The sequence below is a fragment of the Cryptomeria japonica genome, chromosome 5, assembly GCF_030272615.1.
Source record: "Cryptomeria japonica chromosome 5, Sugi_1.0, whole genome shotgun sequence".
NCBI lineage: Eukaryota > Viridiplantae > Streptophyta > Pinopsida > Cupressales > Cupressaceae > Cryptomeria > Cryptomeria japonica.
In genome coordinates this window covers 434,602,287-434,618,353 of record NC_081409.1, presented here as the reverse complement: position 1 = coordinate 434,618,353, position 16,067 = coordinate 434,602,287, and the positions used below count along the sequence as shown (strand labels likewise).

General features: G+C 39.0%; 1 protein-coding gene across 1 annotated transcript in view; it reads right to left on the bottom strand.

The window, feature by feature from the left end:
• LOC131061072 (serine/threonine-protein kinase STN7, chloroplastic-like) overlaps positions 1–16,067 on the bottom strand; it is a 136,253-nt gene that overhangs the window by 36,934 nt on the left and 83,252 nt on the right. Inside the window, 3 exon segments of the mRNA XM_057994577.2 lie at positions 3,324–3,425; positions 3,557–3,676; positions 7,552–7,638. Of these exon segments, the coding sequence (XP_057850560.2) occupies positions 3,324–3,425; positions 3,557–3,676; positions 7,552–7,638 (309 nt within the window).

Below are 16,067 nucleotides of genomic sequence, written 5' to 3'. Positions count from 1 at the left end.
CCAACGGGTACAAATTGAAACCCTACCACGCGAAGCGCGCAGGGGACCCGAGAGGCCAGACAGACACCCGAGAGCCCGGAGGGAGACCCGAGAGGATGGAGGGGGACTCGAGAGGCCAGGCAGGCGACTCAAGAGGCACAGGACCACAACAGGCGACTCTCGGGCGAGAAAAACCGAGAAGGATGAAGGGCAATCCCAGAGACAGGGGACCTGAGCAAACGACTCTCTAAGACAACTAAATTAGGAGATGAGAAAAAAAAAAAAACGTATGGTCATATGGCAGGCGACCGTACGGTCAAAAATTATATAAAAGAAAAAAAAAGGAACGGACCACCGTACGGCGGTGACCACCGTGCGGTGGGCCACCCCGGCGGTGGCAACACCGACCGCGACCACCGTGCGGTGGTAACACCGATGGTGACCACCGGCGGTGGTAACACCGTACGGTGGACACCGACGGTGGATGCCATCGTGCGGTGGTCAACCGCACACCCAGCATAAATCCCCGCACAGCTGCGCAGCGGCTCCGTCGTCATGGTCCGCCGTACGATAATAAGGGTGTCGACCGCACGGGAAGGTGGCCACACGATCGGAGGTGCCAGTGGAGGTGTGTCCGTATGGTAAGAGGGGTGTAGGCCGCACAGGAAGGTGGCCGCACGATCGGAGGTGCCAATGTTGTTGTTGACCGTACAGGGAGGTTGTATGGCCGGGGTGCCATCGAGGACATTACAGTGCCAAAAAAAAAAAAAAAAAACGACGACGGCCAGATTTAAAATGATTTGCTGGAGTTTGAAGCCAGGACACTGGAAATTCAGAGTGGAAAAGAATGGTTTTTGGCATCTTAAAATATCACTGAAATGTTGTGCGCCATGGACTTTCATATGGTTCTGAGGGTTGTAAATTGGTGTTGGCGGCGGGGGCGCTGCCCCAGGACCCCGCAAGGGGCGCTACCCCTCGACCCCGCGGGGGCGCTGCCCCTCGACCCCGCTGTGGGCGTTGCCCCCAGACCCCCAGTTTATTTTGAGCTACAAAAGACCACGGGAAGTGTTCTGGTTGTCCGTACTGTGAGAAAGAAGCCTGCAACTAAGCATTGGCGGGGAAGCCATAAGCCATAGAGGGAGACGGATTTGGAGGTTGGGAACAAACAGAGTTTGAGGGAAGGCATTGTAGGTCCGCGCAATTGTATGACACCAGGGAGTTATTCAGTTCAGTTTTTAGCCTTTGGGGAGTGTGATGGAGGATTTGAGATGTCTCCTAGCATTTGTGCCAGCGGATTGTGGCCACCTCTAGGCATGACTGGTATGCTTTGAGGAACTCGGAGTATGTCTCGGCTGGACGTGAGGTTGCCTTGGTGGATGCACAAAGGGCTCGGGAGGAGCTGACCACCAGGTTGGAGGCAATAGTCGCGTGAGACTTAGTTCAGCGTACCCAGGAGTTGGATGCCGGGAGAGCAGCACGGGTGGCTATCGAGGACAAATTGGCTAGGGAGATAGTATCAATTGAGTAGCAGCTGGTGGAACCTGAGACTGAAAAACGTGTTTTGCAGACAAGTTTGGGTTAAGCAGGACTGTGATGGCAAAGGAAGCAATATTGGTGAATTCCGCACTTGAGCATCGGATGGTAGCAGAAAAGGGTTTTCAGGCGAGGACGCAGCAAGTGTATAAGATCCGGGCCCGACTGGCGTCAGTAGTTCCTGCCGTTCATCTCTATTTTTGTATTAAGTCGTCGGAGTCGACTTCTTTTCTTGGGGGGGATGATGTTGCCGGGAATAATCATTATGTTATGTTGTTATATTATGTTTATGTTGTCATCGGTAATAATGAGTTACGGCGGTCAGTTAGTTAGCCAACGGGTAGGTAGTTGGAGTCGCAACGGTTGTGTCGCACCCCTTCGGGTATTATATATTGTGTACCTTTTCTTCGAAAGGATCATGTTAGTCGTGTCAGATGTAATGTTATAAGCACTTATTGTACATGGACTGTGGAATTAATATAGAGGCTGGTTATTTAATATATTTCCATTATGTTCTGTACATTTACGTTCTGCATTTAACCGTTTACCCGAGAGGGCAAACAACTTCATCTATATCCAAACAAACATTTGTCTACAAATATGTTACTTCTCATCCTGTCAATCACTTACCTCACGTTTTCACCATCATATCTCCTCTCCATTTCCTTGAAATCCAAGCCCTAGCAAATGTTAGCATTTATATAGTGCCATTTGCATTTTTTCTCTGCTCTCATAAGTTCTCAGCAAAGTTAGGAGTACATATTGGCTATCATATCACTCATAGAAGGGCAGCTTTCAGCTCCATGAAAGAAAAGCGTGAATGTTAAACATCTAGGAGAAACCTTATTAGAGCATGCATCCTTCATTAAAAATCCTACAAGCGTGTTCCTTGTGTTACAAAATATCCTTCAACTCTTACAAAATCTAAGTAGTAGGCTTTTCATTGGACACCTTTACCAGACCTTTCATGATCCCGTTCATTGTGAGGATGCTCTCCCATACCCCTTAAGTGGGAAGCTTCCTCCAGTCTTCTATAAGCAATACTAGGACTTTCGCATCTACACCAAAGTGGAAATCCAATTTTTGGCTTTGTTTGTTGATGACCTCAAAAGGCAGCTTCATGGGAGTATCTTCTTTGAATCTGACTTCAAGGTGATGTGTTCCTGGGCATGGTGATAGCTTATACAATTGTAAATGTGAATGCATATGTTCACTGTTTTAAATTTGCTTGTTATTGGATATGAGGATGGGATGGTGGCTCTTAAAGCTATTATATGAAACTGTCTATGGTCTATTTATGTCTCTTCTCTCTGCAGACATGTTCCTACAGCCTTTAATTTTAAATATTTTTTAATCTCTATGAGAGTGGGCATTGAACCCAAATTTCAATGTAAATGGCTTTTATCACTTCACCCAGCAAAATAAGAAAAGAAATCTGAACATTTCGGAGACTCTTTAAAAAGAAGATGAATAGGGTAAAGAAGAATGCAAAAGGAAACTGCCAGATATTGTACTCTTAAATAAGTCAATAAATTCAAAATTTGTGGTAAGCATAACGAAAAACATAAAAAAAATGCTACTCTGGTTACTGAAATTCATCGACAGAATAACACATCTTAGATGTCCATAAACTATCTATTTACAAGGCAATAGCAGTGAATAATAATGACTAACAGATGATGATGAACTGGATTGATCACTGTCATAACCAAAAACACTGTTCTAAGAATTCAGCAAGAAAAGTAAAAGTAATCGTTGAGTGAAAGCAGGATTGAAATGCCAATATTTAAGTTTTCGGAAAAGATACCAACATTGTAGGGGAACTCTTTACTCAGCATAAGATCTGCCAGTGTGGCATCACCTTCATAACGCCAGACAAGCCAATATTCTTCTGCTTTGCTTCTTGTTGAACTCTGAAATTGAACATTTAAAATATCATTTATACATGGTTTTAGCAGATCAATCAAAAAGACCAAAGAACCATTTCTGTTCACAACTATTTTTTTCAAGACACAAGTGTATCAACTCCCAATTATTGCTTTACCTCAAGGAAACCATGAACATAATCAGCACAACTGTTGGGACAGGCCCTACGAACTCGTTCATTCATCCATATTTCCACAGCACCATATTCAGTTGCTTTTTTCACTACCAAAGCATCATCCTGCACAAGTCAGAAGAGAGGCAATAACATACTTACATGATCCATGTGAGCTGGAAGTATTTTAAATTGTGAAATGATAGATAAGGTCTGCAATATTTAGTCTTTGTTTCTAAGTCATATTCTCATTCTAGAGATTAGTGAATGAAGCCCTCACCATAAAACTCTAATAGCATTGTAGAATGATCTATGTTGTCCTCATTTTTAAATTTTCAAAAAAGTGATAACCCCTACAAATTTTTCCTCAAAATGTGTCATTTTTGTCTCCAAGGCACGTTTTATGAGGTACAAAACTCACATTTGTTAGTGTCAAATCGTTGGTGGATGTCTTTGCCATTATTGTCCAAGTTTTGGTGAGTTTTGGTCTTCTTTTTCCTATCTTTTTGTGCAATTTCAGGTTTCAGAGCAATCACTACAAATTGAGATTTTACTCTTAAGGCACGCTTCCCGAGGCAATTTTTGTTTTTGTTGAACTAGACTGATCTTCAGTCCATCCTCGATTCACATTTCAAATTTCATCACGTTTCAAGTTCATTTGCTATGTCTTTCCCTCAATTTCGGGTTTTTTCTTCCTGACTGTAGGTGGGCAATTTTCTTTTGATTGCAAGTTTTAATTCTCTTCTTTTAAGTGTTGTAGGGAAATTTTAAAACAATTACAAGTGCACTTTATTTAAAACTTGTCACTTGTAACTTACTTTTTATTTCCCCCTTGCTTTTTATGTCTTTTAAGTCATTGTAGGAACTTTTTGGACAAATTACAACTAAATTTAAAATTATAAGTTTAAAAAGAACTTGTAATTTCTTTTAAAAGTTCCTACTTGAGTGATTTTTAGATGTAATAGGGATTTTATTTCCCTATTACATGTTTTATGTCCTTAGGTCATTTTAAACTTGTAAAAGGGATTTTATTTCCCTATTACAAGTTATTTTGACATGACTTTTTGTTCTTTCCTCTCACAAACCCGAATTTGCCTTAGGAGTTGAAAAAGTGTAACAACTAAAACTTGTAAAAGGGTTTTTAAACCCGATTACATATCTTTTGCAAGCATTTTAAACTTGTTCCTTCTCTCCAAGAACCCGACCTGAGTTTTTCCTCAAGAAGTTCAAGTTTGAATCCATTGAATCCGGATTTGACGGTGCCAAGTGTTGAGAGAAAGAGGCGTGGGAGATCTTGCTTCCATTTTTTATGGTTTTCTTGCCATGGTTTTTGCCCTTTCTTAGGCATTTTAAACCAGCAAGTCGTGGCTCTTTTGCCACGTTTTTGGCACTCTTTCAATCCGTTTTTACAACATGAATGGAGGCGTTTTTGGTTTCCTAACCTAGGCGATTCATCTCTTTGCCTCCATACGTGGGTTTGCTAGGCGTATTGACCCGTTCTTTCTCCTCCTTGGATGTCGTTTTTGGAGGAGGTTGAATCAAAATCCGTTTTTGGCTGCCAAGGATTTTCAGCATGTCTATTTGTGGTGCATTTCAGTTCTTCCCAAGTTCATTTGTTTTGGTCTAGGGCCTTTGACCAAGCAAGGATTCTGGTTTCTAAGTGATCTTCCCAAATGGATAAGTTCTTTGAATGCAATTTGTAAATTTGCGTGATTTTCCCCTCTTCTTTCAGATTTTTCCCATTCATTTGATTTTGGGTTTTACAAATCTGATTGCAAACAAGAGTTTTTCCCATTTTCCAAGTTTGCCATTACTGCTTGGTATCATTCTTTCCATTTTCCCCTCATGTCAAAAACCTATTTCATCCATTCATTTCACCTTCATTCATTTTTCCCACTTAAAGTCTACTTGCAGTCGGAATTTTAAAACTCGATTGCAAGTTGTGTCTTACTTGCAGTCAGCCTTCTAGAGCCCGAAATTGGTCCAAAATGCACTAAAAAAACACTTGAAAATGAGTCTCTAAGGTCCAGTTACAAGTGCAAACTTGTAGTTACCCATTACACATATGAAGTTGCATGTTTGTTCTCCATATTTGCAAGTCAATGCTCTTGTTTCTCCACATATGTAATGCAGCTTCCAAAACCCAAAATTCACTTGTGAGCCCATTTTTGAATCAATTTATCCCTACCCATGTCAGTCTTGTTTGCACACACGGCCTACCAAATCAATAAATTAAGGCATGGATCTTATTTTGCAAGCAAATTCCAAGATTGGAGGATGATTCAAAGAGAGAACAGCAACATGATGGAGCTACACAAGGAGATGGATAAGTGATATGAATGGTTGAGAGCATAGAATGCTTTCAAGACAGAGATGGTCATAACATGAAAAGAGGAAGGCAACCCTTTCCCTCTTGAAGAAATGGTACTACCCCAAGCATGTGAAAGGATGGAGTTCGTTGGTTAAAGACACAAAGACTATCAAGGGTGCAAGTTCTTGTTCCGATTCAAGATGTCTTCACCAATCCAGAATACTTCAAGTTCTAACATCTTGTAGCAGCATGAAGATTTTCAAAACAAAGGATGATGCAGTTGGAGTCGTGTCTTTGGACACTTAGATTAATTATTCATTTGTAATTTTGTTTTGACAAGTTATATGTAAAAAAAACAACTTTGTAATTGCAAGTTAACTCATCACTTGCACTTTTGTAATTACATGTAAAGCAACTACAAGTTGAGTTCAATTAGGATTGTAGTTGGAATAAGTCATGGTGGTTGAGAGAATTTCTCAAGTTAGTTAGGATCCTCCCACCTTTTTCTCAAGGCTCCTCTCCTATAAATACTCGAGGGGGTCTATTGTAATTGATATCTTTTGGAAATGCAACAAAATTCTGCCAGTTTGTATGTGCACTCTTTAAGACTTTGAGCTTAGATGTAAATGAAATTGCTTTCAATAAAAGAGGCAAGTTGTGTTGAGACTTTGTGCCAATTCAAGTTGTTATGTGACGACATTTTCTAAAGTTGATTGTGATTTTTGTTCTATTGTTCAAGAGAGATTTAAATTCAATCTTGCAGACTTTGAGCTGCTAATTATATTTAGAGTTATATGTTTGGTTTCCAGATTTGGTCTTGTAGACTTTGAGTTGCTTATCATATTTGAAGCTAGTCTAGAAAGCTCAAGTGGAAAGATAGCTTGTAGACTTTGTGCTGCTTCTATTTTTAAGACTTGTGCATGTAAGGTGAAGTGCATCATGTAGTTAGACTTTGAGCTGCTACATATTGTGCTTGGTTGCCAAAAAATCATCTCAAAAGGTTGATAGGAGAATAGATAGTTGAAGACTTTGAGCTTTCTTTTTGTTTTCCCGTCCCGAGGAAGTGACTGAGGTCTTTGTGCTTTCATGGAAACTTTGCTTCCCTTTATGTTCCAAATCTTACAAAAAAAAAATCTCATTTTTGTATTTGTTGTTCTTTATTTCCAATTGCTATTACTTTTCTGTGAAGAGAAAAGAGTATAGTTTTTTCTTGAAAGAAAAAAGACTGTTGTCCCACCCATATTAGATTAGTTTAGTTTGTAAATAGGGGGAGCCTTCCCTAAATTAGGAGAGTATCATACTCACACACTGTGGCTAAAACCACAATTTTGCACATCCCCCAGGTGTACAAAATTTTCAACCATAACATATTCAAATTCTAAGCAAAGAAATCCAGAGTTCCAAGACTGAATTAGATGTTTTATATTTACCCAACTTTTAACTTTGCAATAGATTGTAAAAAATAGATTGAGAGAAACCACATTGTCACATTCAAACCTTGTTCTCTAAGAAATAGAATATTTTTTCTGTTTTAAAATGAATAAATATGAACTATGAATTTTGTTGAAGCGTGAAACCCACTCCAACAAAGGCTATGGTCCAAACCAGAAATTACATGGAGCTAAAAGTCCTTATCTTTGTCAAAACAGGTATTGCTGCTTAGTCTAAAAACCTTGAAAATTGAGAATACCTTTGCTTGTAACTTCTTAGTTAGGTAAGATTTATAAACTACGCCAAATGCTCCCTCTCCAAGTTTCTTTTGAAAAACAAAATCATCCTGCCAAAAACAATCATAAATATCTTAGTATCAAGCAAATAAGATGCCTAAAAGTCACTATAATTTATAGGCAGCCTTATTTATAGCTCTGAAAGCTTTATAGAAAAAGGTAAACAAGAAATGGAACAAGCATTATCAACATAGCATGCAATAGTTTAAACTATTAGTAAGATGAGATGAAGTTACAGAAGCCTTCTTAAGTCAATAATCACCTTCCAAAGATTAATATCAACTTAGGGTTTTCAAGAAATGAAAAGAGAGAATGATATGCACAAGCAATATGGCCAAAGGCCATATCTTTCAATAGGGAAATCATAGCCAATTAGAGGATCGAGAAAGTAGGTTCAGTTCTACATGAGAAGAAGAGATTGAAAAAGAATTAGAAGGGAACAATCAAAAAATGAATTGTCAATTGAGCTTGTGTGACTAGTTCAAGCAAGGCATTGCCGAACAAAAGGCCAATGTACCTATAGGTACCTCCAAAATGAATCTCTAGTCAACTGAGGTCTTATAGCTCCCTCAATGTAATAAAAAAGATGCCTTACAAATTAAAAAACAACAATTTGTCATGACCCCTTTTTCAGATTAAGAAATAATTTAATAATTTGATTTAGGTTGTCCAAAAGTAACTTTACTATTATAAAAAGATAAGTTATAGCTTATTATTAAATTATAAAGTACATCAAAGTAGTTTTATAAAGTATTTTTAAAAGGGGGCTTAAGATGTGTCACTAGAACAAGGATCAAATTAGAAAAAAAAAACAAATTTCCAAAGACTTCTTGAGGAGGCTAAAAATGACAAATGGGTGATTATAAAAGGAGATTGGGTTGAGGAAAAAATTGTTGCAAAAAAACCCTTTCTAAAAGATTGAGCATATGGTGTTCATCTTTTGACTAGAAGACGAATGCCCTCTTGGTATCAAAATCTAAGGATAAAAACTCTCTTGGTATTGAAATCCAAGAACAAAAACCCTCTTGGTTTCCAGATTGGAGTTAGGGATTCAAATCCTCTTATCCCACAAAAGCAATTCCATCTAGGGATTGCATTTGTTTGAAATGTTTGTTTCAGAAGTATATTAGAGATTTAAGAAGTTGTGCCAAAGAGAAAAAGATTACAAATTTCCAATTTGGTATTCTAGAATTATTCTATGAGTTTTTGAATTTTATATGTTCAAGGAGACTTCAGAATATTTTATATAAATATATGATGTTATAGACAAATACTATGTTGGTTGATTTAATGTCTTTTCTTAGTGCTGTCTGCACCCTGTACCATATTTTGTTATTTACCAGCCGTACAATCTTTGTGAGCATATTAATATTAATTAGTATTGCTGGAAGCTGCCACATTTCCAAGAAGTAATACGTTTTAGGAAAGTTATTTATTTATATGCTAAAGTTGTTTGAGTATGTTGACGTACTCTTTTTTAAAAGGGCAAAAATTATATTTTATATTCTGCAAGCTGCCATTTTTCCTTTTAGCTAGCTTTGGAAAATAATAAATACTTTGGTGCTGCCTCCACAATAAAAAATACATCAATAAAATAAAGGGAAAGTCTCGTCGGCCCTAGCCACAGCCCATAAGGAAGGGATACCTATAATTTGCATCTGCTAAGGGAATCGCAACCTAAAGGGGGCACAGTTTAATCAATGATGTCAGTGTTGTCTCCCCAAACTCCTGCTGCACCTTTATTTCTGCTGTAGAGGAAAATATTTACTGGTTTTAGATGTCAATAATATATTAAAGATGTTGCTGGACCATGAAGGAAAGTTGCAGCTTATTTTACTAAGCTGATAATTGTTTATTCTGATTATTCAAGTGAGCCTTGCAGCCATACATCTTCAAGGAGGGCAATTTTAGTCTAAAATCAGCTGAACAGTTTGTAATGTCCCAATTTTAGGGTTCTCTTGCACTATAGTTGAATTTGACTTCGATGGGTGTTTATTTTGTCAAATGAGTTATTTGATGTCGCCAGTGAGCTCAGGTGGTCTGGACTCACGTGCATCTTTCAAAAGTGATTTCCGACTTCTGCTGTTCTCTCGAAGAATCTTGGAGAGGCCGTCTATTTATAATAAGTTGCCTAATTGGCTCCATTTGTCATTATTCTTCATCAAGGTCACTCCAGTGCGATCAGATTTCGATTCCAATGTGTTCCGATAATTTTCATTAATTTGGTGCATTAATGGTTTATTTTAATTATTTTTAGTGAAAGATCATAGATGGAACACTCGCAGAGTACTCGGTGAGTTTCAAAAACTCGCTGAGTTTTTTAGCTCTGCGAGTTTTTACCACTTTAACTCGCAGCAAAAACTCGCCAAGTTTTTTAGCTCTGCGAGTTTTTACCACTTTAACTCGCAGCAAAAACTCGCCAAGTTTTTGCAAAAAACTCCCCGAGTAATGGCTAAGTTTTTGCATAGACTCGGCTAGACTAAAAAAAGAGGCCCAAACATGTCAAAAAATTATCAATTTTTGTTTTTTCAGGTCAGTTTCATTCTCTTCATCAGAATATATATATACATGAAGTATATGTGGCATTTCAATATGTCTTTTTCCTTTCTTATAGTTTAAGTTATATTTCATGTATATATTGGCAAGATGTTTGAGAGTGGTTTCAGATCTCTAGGAGTTATAATGCAAATTCTAAGTTTTAGAAGATCTTTTAATTTTTCAGACTTCATCAAATTTCAGTAATCATTATGCTCCTATCAACATTCTCTCACTCTCTCTATCTCACTCACTTTATCTGCCTCGAATCTTAGACCTATCTATCTCCCTATCACTCTTCCTCTATCCCCCTCTCTACCACACTCCATCTCACTCTCTCCTCTCTCCCCCAAGATCTAGAGCTATCTCTCTACCCCTCTTTTTCTCACCCTCAGACCCCGGCGAGGGCTGCTACTCTCAACCTAATTTTAATTTGCAGATGCTTGGTGGCAAAGTTGTGGTGGAAATACCCCAAATCTCAAAAAATTTGCCCTCAGAATCTTATGTCAACCTTGTAGTTCATCCAGTTGTGAGCACAATTAGAGCTTGTTTGAAGCCATCAACACGAAGAAGAGGAGCAAGTTAGCTCAAAAATGCCTCAATGACCTTGTCTTTGTGCAATATAATCTTCAATTGCGCTTAAGGAAGGTAGAGGAAGTAGTAGGTGGTCCACTTGACTTGGATGATATAGATCCTTACAGTGATTGGACATCACAAGAGCGGCCTCCATTGTTTTCCAAGGATGACATCATTGATTTGGAGAGGCAGGCTATGGAGGAGGAGGGGGGTGGATTTGGTTTCACGCTAGATGACATTGAGGAGGAAGAGGATGAGGATGAGGAGTCATTGCCAGTGATACAAGCAGGTGGAGACATAGCTTCATCCAAGATGGAGGATGAGCCAGCCATACTGAGCGACGAGGCACAGTCGCGCCCATTGCAGACTTCTAGGACTAGACCCTCTAGTTTTACCTCTCCCCTAATTTTTGCTAGAGCTACGAAGAGGAAGTTGTAATTGTAATTTGTAATGATGTATTTACTTTTGGTTTTACAAAAACTATTTACTATTTTGCTTCCAGACTTCCAACCAAGCATTCCTCATGAGGATGCGATTTTGTAGACACTTTACATTTATATATATCTAGAATCAGCTTGTTTCTTTTGTGTTATCATTTATTGACTCATGGGATGCATCTTCTCATTAAATTTTGCAAAAAAATGCATTTTTTATTAAATTTAAGCGTGTTTTTAAGTTGCCGAGTTTTTAGCCGAGTTTTCCTGAGTTTTTTTCCTAGGGGCTTGGCGAGTCGAGCCGAGTCACGAGTAGTCCAACTATGATTTTTAATAAGGATGCTAAAATTATATTAAAATATTTTACAAACACCTTAGGGTCGTAGCTCACCGGAACCAGGGCAAGGACCTTGAGTGTTAAATTTTCATTATTTTAATGAAAAGGTCATTTTCGAAGTTAAACAAGAGTTTAAATTAATAAAGTGACTATAAATGGAGCTTTTTGAAAGTTGGCAAGAAAAAGTATAAAAAGGTTTTTGAGCTCATTTGGTTTGTTGAAGATAGTGATATTTTCTCTCTAGATACCCTTGGGGTTTGAGGATTGTTGTTTCATCCTTCTTGAGGACAAAAACCCTTATGCAGAAGACTGGCTACTTTGGTGAGCGATCCACCCTAGTTTATGTTGTGGGATTATGTGCATTAAAGATTGCAGGTTTGATTGGATTGATTGAAGATTTCAGATTATAGTTGCATTGAAATTTTTAGAGATTTTTTTGGATAAATATCAGAATTTTGGTTGTGCTGTGTCATTGTGATTTCATTAAATATTTATTTTGTAAACTAGTCAATTATTACATTGATGATTTCAAGCATATGGCATTACTAGTGCTCCATTCACCTGATTTTATTGCAACAAAATAAAAAGAGGACTTGGAACTCATTGCAAGAAGACAAAACTTAAAGGGAATCGGCACAAGCTTTCAAGGATTAGAAGGATTTTGGTATCGACATGCCTTTGATAAGAAAGGAGAGGTGACATGGCAGCTAAGGGAGGCAGTTGTCGTGGTCTTGAGAAAGGACCAAATAGCGCAAACTTGAGCATAGACAAATTTTCTTTATCTTTAGTGCTAGGAGATTAAGTTTATTTTATTGGTCTAGAGGTGGCACCAAACTTTAAGGAGAAATTGGGAAAAAGAAAAAAAATTCAGGAATGGATTTGGTCTAGCTAGTCGCCACTTTTATGCTTGTCATGAGAGATATGAAGACCATTATGTATTATGGAAATAAGATAAAAAATTAAGTGGGATTGCAGGTTAAGGTGAGGTGGATAAAAAGACAAAAAGGGACAGCGTAGCGCTTGGTCCTTTATGAATGAATGAATTTTAATGACATCCACGAGACCATAAGTCTATGGGACCAAGAGCAACATCATCAACAATTTTTAGGTTCTTTTCATTGTCATCTCTTCTATTGTGGATCTGAATCAAGAAGCCCATAGTTTTGTTAAGTCTTGCCTCCTCAGAAAGCTCATTTAGCCTGATCAACTTCAAACTGTCCTCATATTGTGTACGAATATCTTCATATGTTGCGCACTCAAAGATGAAGTACCATTTAGTTTCCACCCCCCCTTTATTGCAGAAAAGACAAGTTCTTCAATCCCCCTCCTCCTTAGGGGTTGTCCATCTAGCTATCTCACATCTAAGATGGTGGGAACCAATTCTGATTTGTGAAACTAGAAGTCTAGCCTTTCCCTTAATTGCCACCATTAGATAGTCTTTTTCATCATTCTTGCCCAAGGAGTTAAACTCTTTGATATAATGTGCATTTTTTGAACCAACCTGCTTTATCCACGTGGCAGTTCTAAATTTTTCAAACACAAACTATTGTCATTTTATGACACCCTTGGTCCATCAGTGAGAACCGATCAGAGATATGTTCTATGGACTAGCCCTTGCCTCAGTTGATCAAAGAGAAAACAATGGAATCATGAGGTATGAAGTGTTGTCTTGCCGGAACTCCGGAACCAGGTTCCCAAGTTCCTAAGTCTTCTAGTCCTCAACCCCGAAACTCTGAAACCCCCAGGTTCCTAAGCCTTCTCTTCCTCAACCCCAAAACTTCAGAACCCCTAGGTTCCCAAGTTCCTAAGTCCTCAACCCCAGGACTCCGGAACCCCCAGGTTCCCAAGTTCCTAAGTCTTCTCTTCCTCAACCCCGGAGCTCCCAGGTTCCCAAGTTCCTAAGTCTTCTCTTCCTTAACCCCGCAACTCCGGAACCCCTAGGTTCCCAAGTTCCTAAGTCCTCAACCCCGGAACCCCCAGGTTCCCAAGTTCCTAAGTCTTCTCTTCCTAAACCCTAGAACTTCGGAACCCCCAGGTTCCCAAGTTCCTAAGCCTTCTCTTCCTCAACCCCGGAACTCTGGAGCCCCTAGGTTCCCAAGTTCCTAAGTCCTCAACCTCGGAACTCCGGAACCCCCAAGTTCCCAAGTTCCTAGGTCCTCAACCCCGGAACTTGGGAATCCCCGGGTTCCCAAGTTCCTAAGTCTTCTCTTCCTCAACCCCAGAACTCCAAAACCCCCAGGTTCCCAAGTTCCTAAGTCTTCTCTTTCTCAACCCCAGAACTCCGGAACCCCCAGGTTCCCAAGTTCCTAAGTCTTCTCTTCCTCAACCCCGGAACTCCAGAACCCCGGAATCCCGAAATCCCAAGCCTAAGTCTTCCCAACTTCGATAACCTGTGTTTCCGAAGTCTTCCCAACTTCCTTTCAACTTGCAACACTTCCAGATGGCGTGATCAACTCTAAAGCTCTTAATGCTCCAACAACTCTTGCGACTTGTACACCTTTTGTGGAGCTACAGGGGCGCATTTAATGATTTTTGTAGGATTTCCATCAAGAGAAGGACAGGACCATGCTTATTTGTGCTTACTTATGTCATGCCTGCATACTTTGACTTTGGAATGTCAGTCAATCTACCTTCTAGAAGTACCTTTCTTCTTGGGATTGCATTTTCAGGGTATGGCCAAGTTGCTTGCATGTACACAATGTCAGGTGCATGCACTTCCCTGCATTCCTTGACTGACATTTCCCTGCACACACAAGGGTCAAGGATTCTCTCCCTTGACCAATGGTCTCTCCTCTGCGACCAGTTTTCTATATAAAGTTGTTATGCCTCATTGTAAAGGGTTCTCTCTCTATTGGCTTGAGCTATTCTATGCTCTTTCACTTCTCTTAAAGACTTGTATTTATCTTGCATTTTTGCAACTGTAAGTTTGGCCATTGGCCTTATTATGAATTGAAATCATCATTCTTGCCTTACTTCAACTTATGTATGTTGTGTATGTGTTCTTACCTTCATTGTAAGTGTATGTTTGTGGCTTTCTTTCACATATATGTTGTGTTAACCTGTTTTTGGGTGTGACTTGTGGGAAACCTTCTCCCCTCTTGACATTCAGCAAATCCTAACCTCCATACGTGTGTTAAGGTCATTCATGCAACTGAAGTTTGTGCATCTCCTGGGTATTTCAGTTGGTTCTTTGTGCCATTTCGGGTGGGGAGATAAACCTCTCTTATCTTGGTGCATCACCTCCTTTCATTTTTAGCATTTCTCTCTTCCCTTTTCCTCTACAAGTTGTTAGGATAGGTTTAGAAGTAAGATTTGAAGTGTTGAGTTGGTTAAACACCTGCACTTGGATTGAGAAGGAAGTCGGCCTTCTCCGGAGATTCAACCCCCTTGCGCAAGGTCCCACACTTCAGGGTTGTTTCCATGTTTCACAAGGTTGCTAAGTTGACAGCTCAGCAAGGGTGCAAGCTTTTGTGATAACACAAACTTTTTTATCTCTTCATTATTGTTGGGGCAATCTTGCAAATCAATGTCCCACTTGTTGATCCATTTGTTGTTCTGCTTCATCCAAGTCTTCTTCCTGCATTTTAATTCCTCCTCAACAACCATTTTGGGCCAGTGTTGCTTATCCATGTTTCTAACTTTTTTTGAATAACTTAGCAAACGAACTATAGTTGAGGACTCCATAGGGAACATCTTCTGCTAAAAGAATCTCATAAGGAACTGTTGACTTGACCTTAAGACTTGACCTTGAGACTACTAATGACCATTTAAGGAATTGATTAAGAAGCTGAATAAGACAAATTCATATGGAACACTAAAAGACAAAATCTGAAACTTTTTAAGTTTTTGAATATTTTGGGGAAATCAAAGCTCATTGGGGAACCGTGGCATATTTGGCACTAGCCAGAAGACAAAGAGATAATAAGACAAAACACATCCAGTCAGCTAGAAAACAATAGTGAATAAGACAAATATGAATTACTAAAGACAAAAAAAAAAGATACGTGGGCTCTTTGCTGAATGTATAAGTCATAAGAAGAAAATTGTGGCGTTTGGAGGGCAGCAGACTGACCTTGGCACTGACTGAATATTCATCTGTGCTGTTAATGAATGACATCCAGTACTGAGCAGGATTATTTCTGCCATTGAAGATGCTGCTGTATTTTACAGAAAGTGGCAAAGCAAGTCAGAGATACCTGTATTTTGCAGCTGTATACTCCAATTGAATGCATGTATTTACAGTTCTAAGTATACTCCAGATTGGAATGTATGTTGCCATGATTAAAGGTTAGCAGCTACTTCGTTGTCTTTGAATTTTCTGTATCTGTTTGCAATTTCAAAAGATCACTGTAATCTGAAGCGTATAGCAGAACTGAGTTGTAGCATTTGTTGTTTATCAATTGGTTGTGTATTGCAAATTTTACTTAAACATGATGGGCTAGCAAAATTAATGCTGTTTGAAACAATGCAAACTAGATACATAATAACCTACAAATCAAAAATTATCAGATGTGAGCAAACTATTTGACAAAATGAGCATCAGCTGAGTAGTTGGAAAGTTCAAAAAATTAGTGCAAAACTAGGTAGGATATTATAC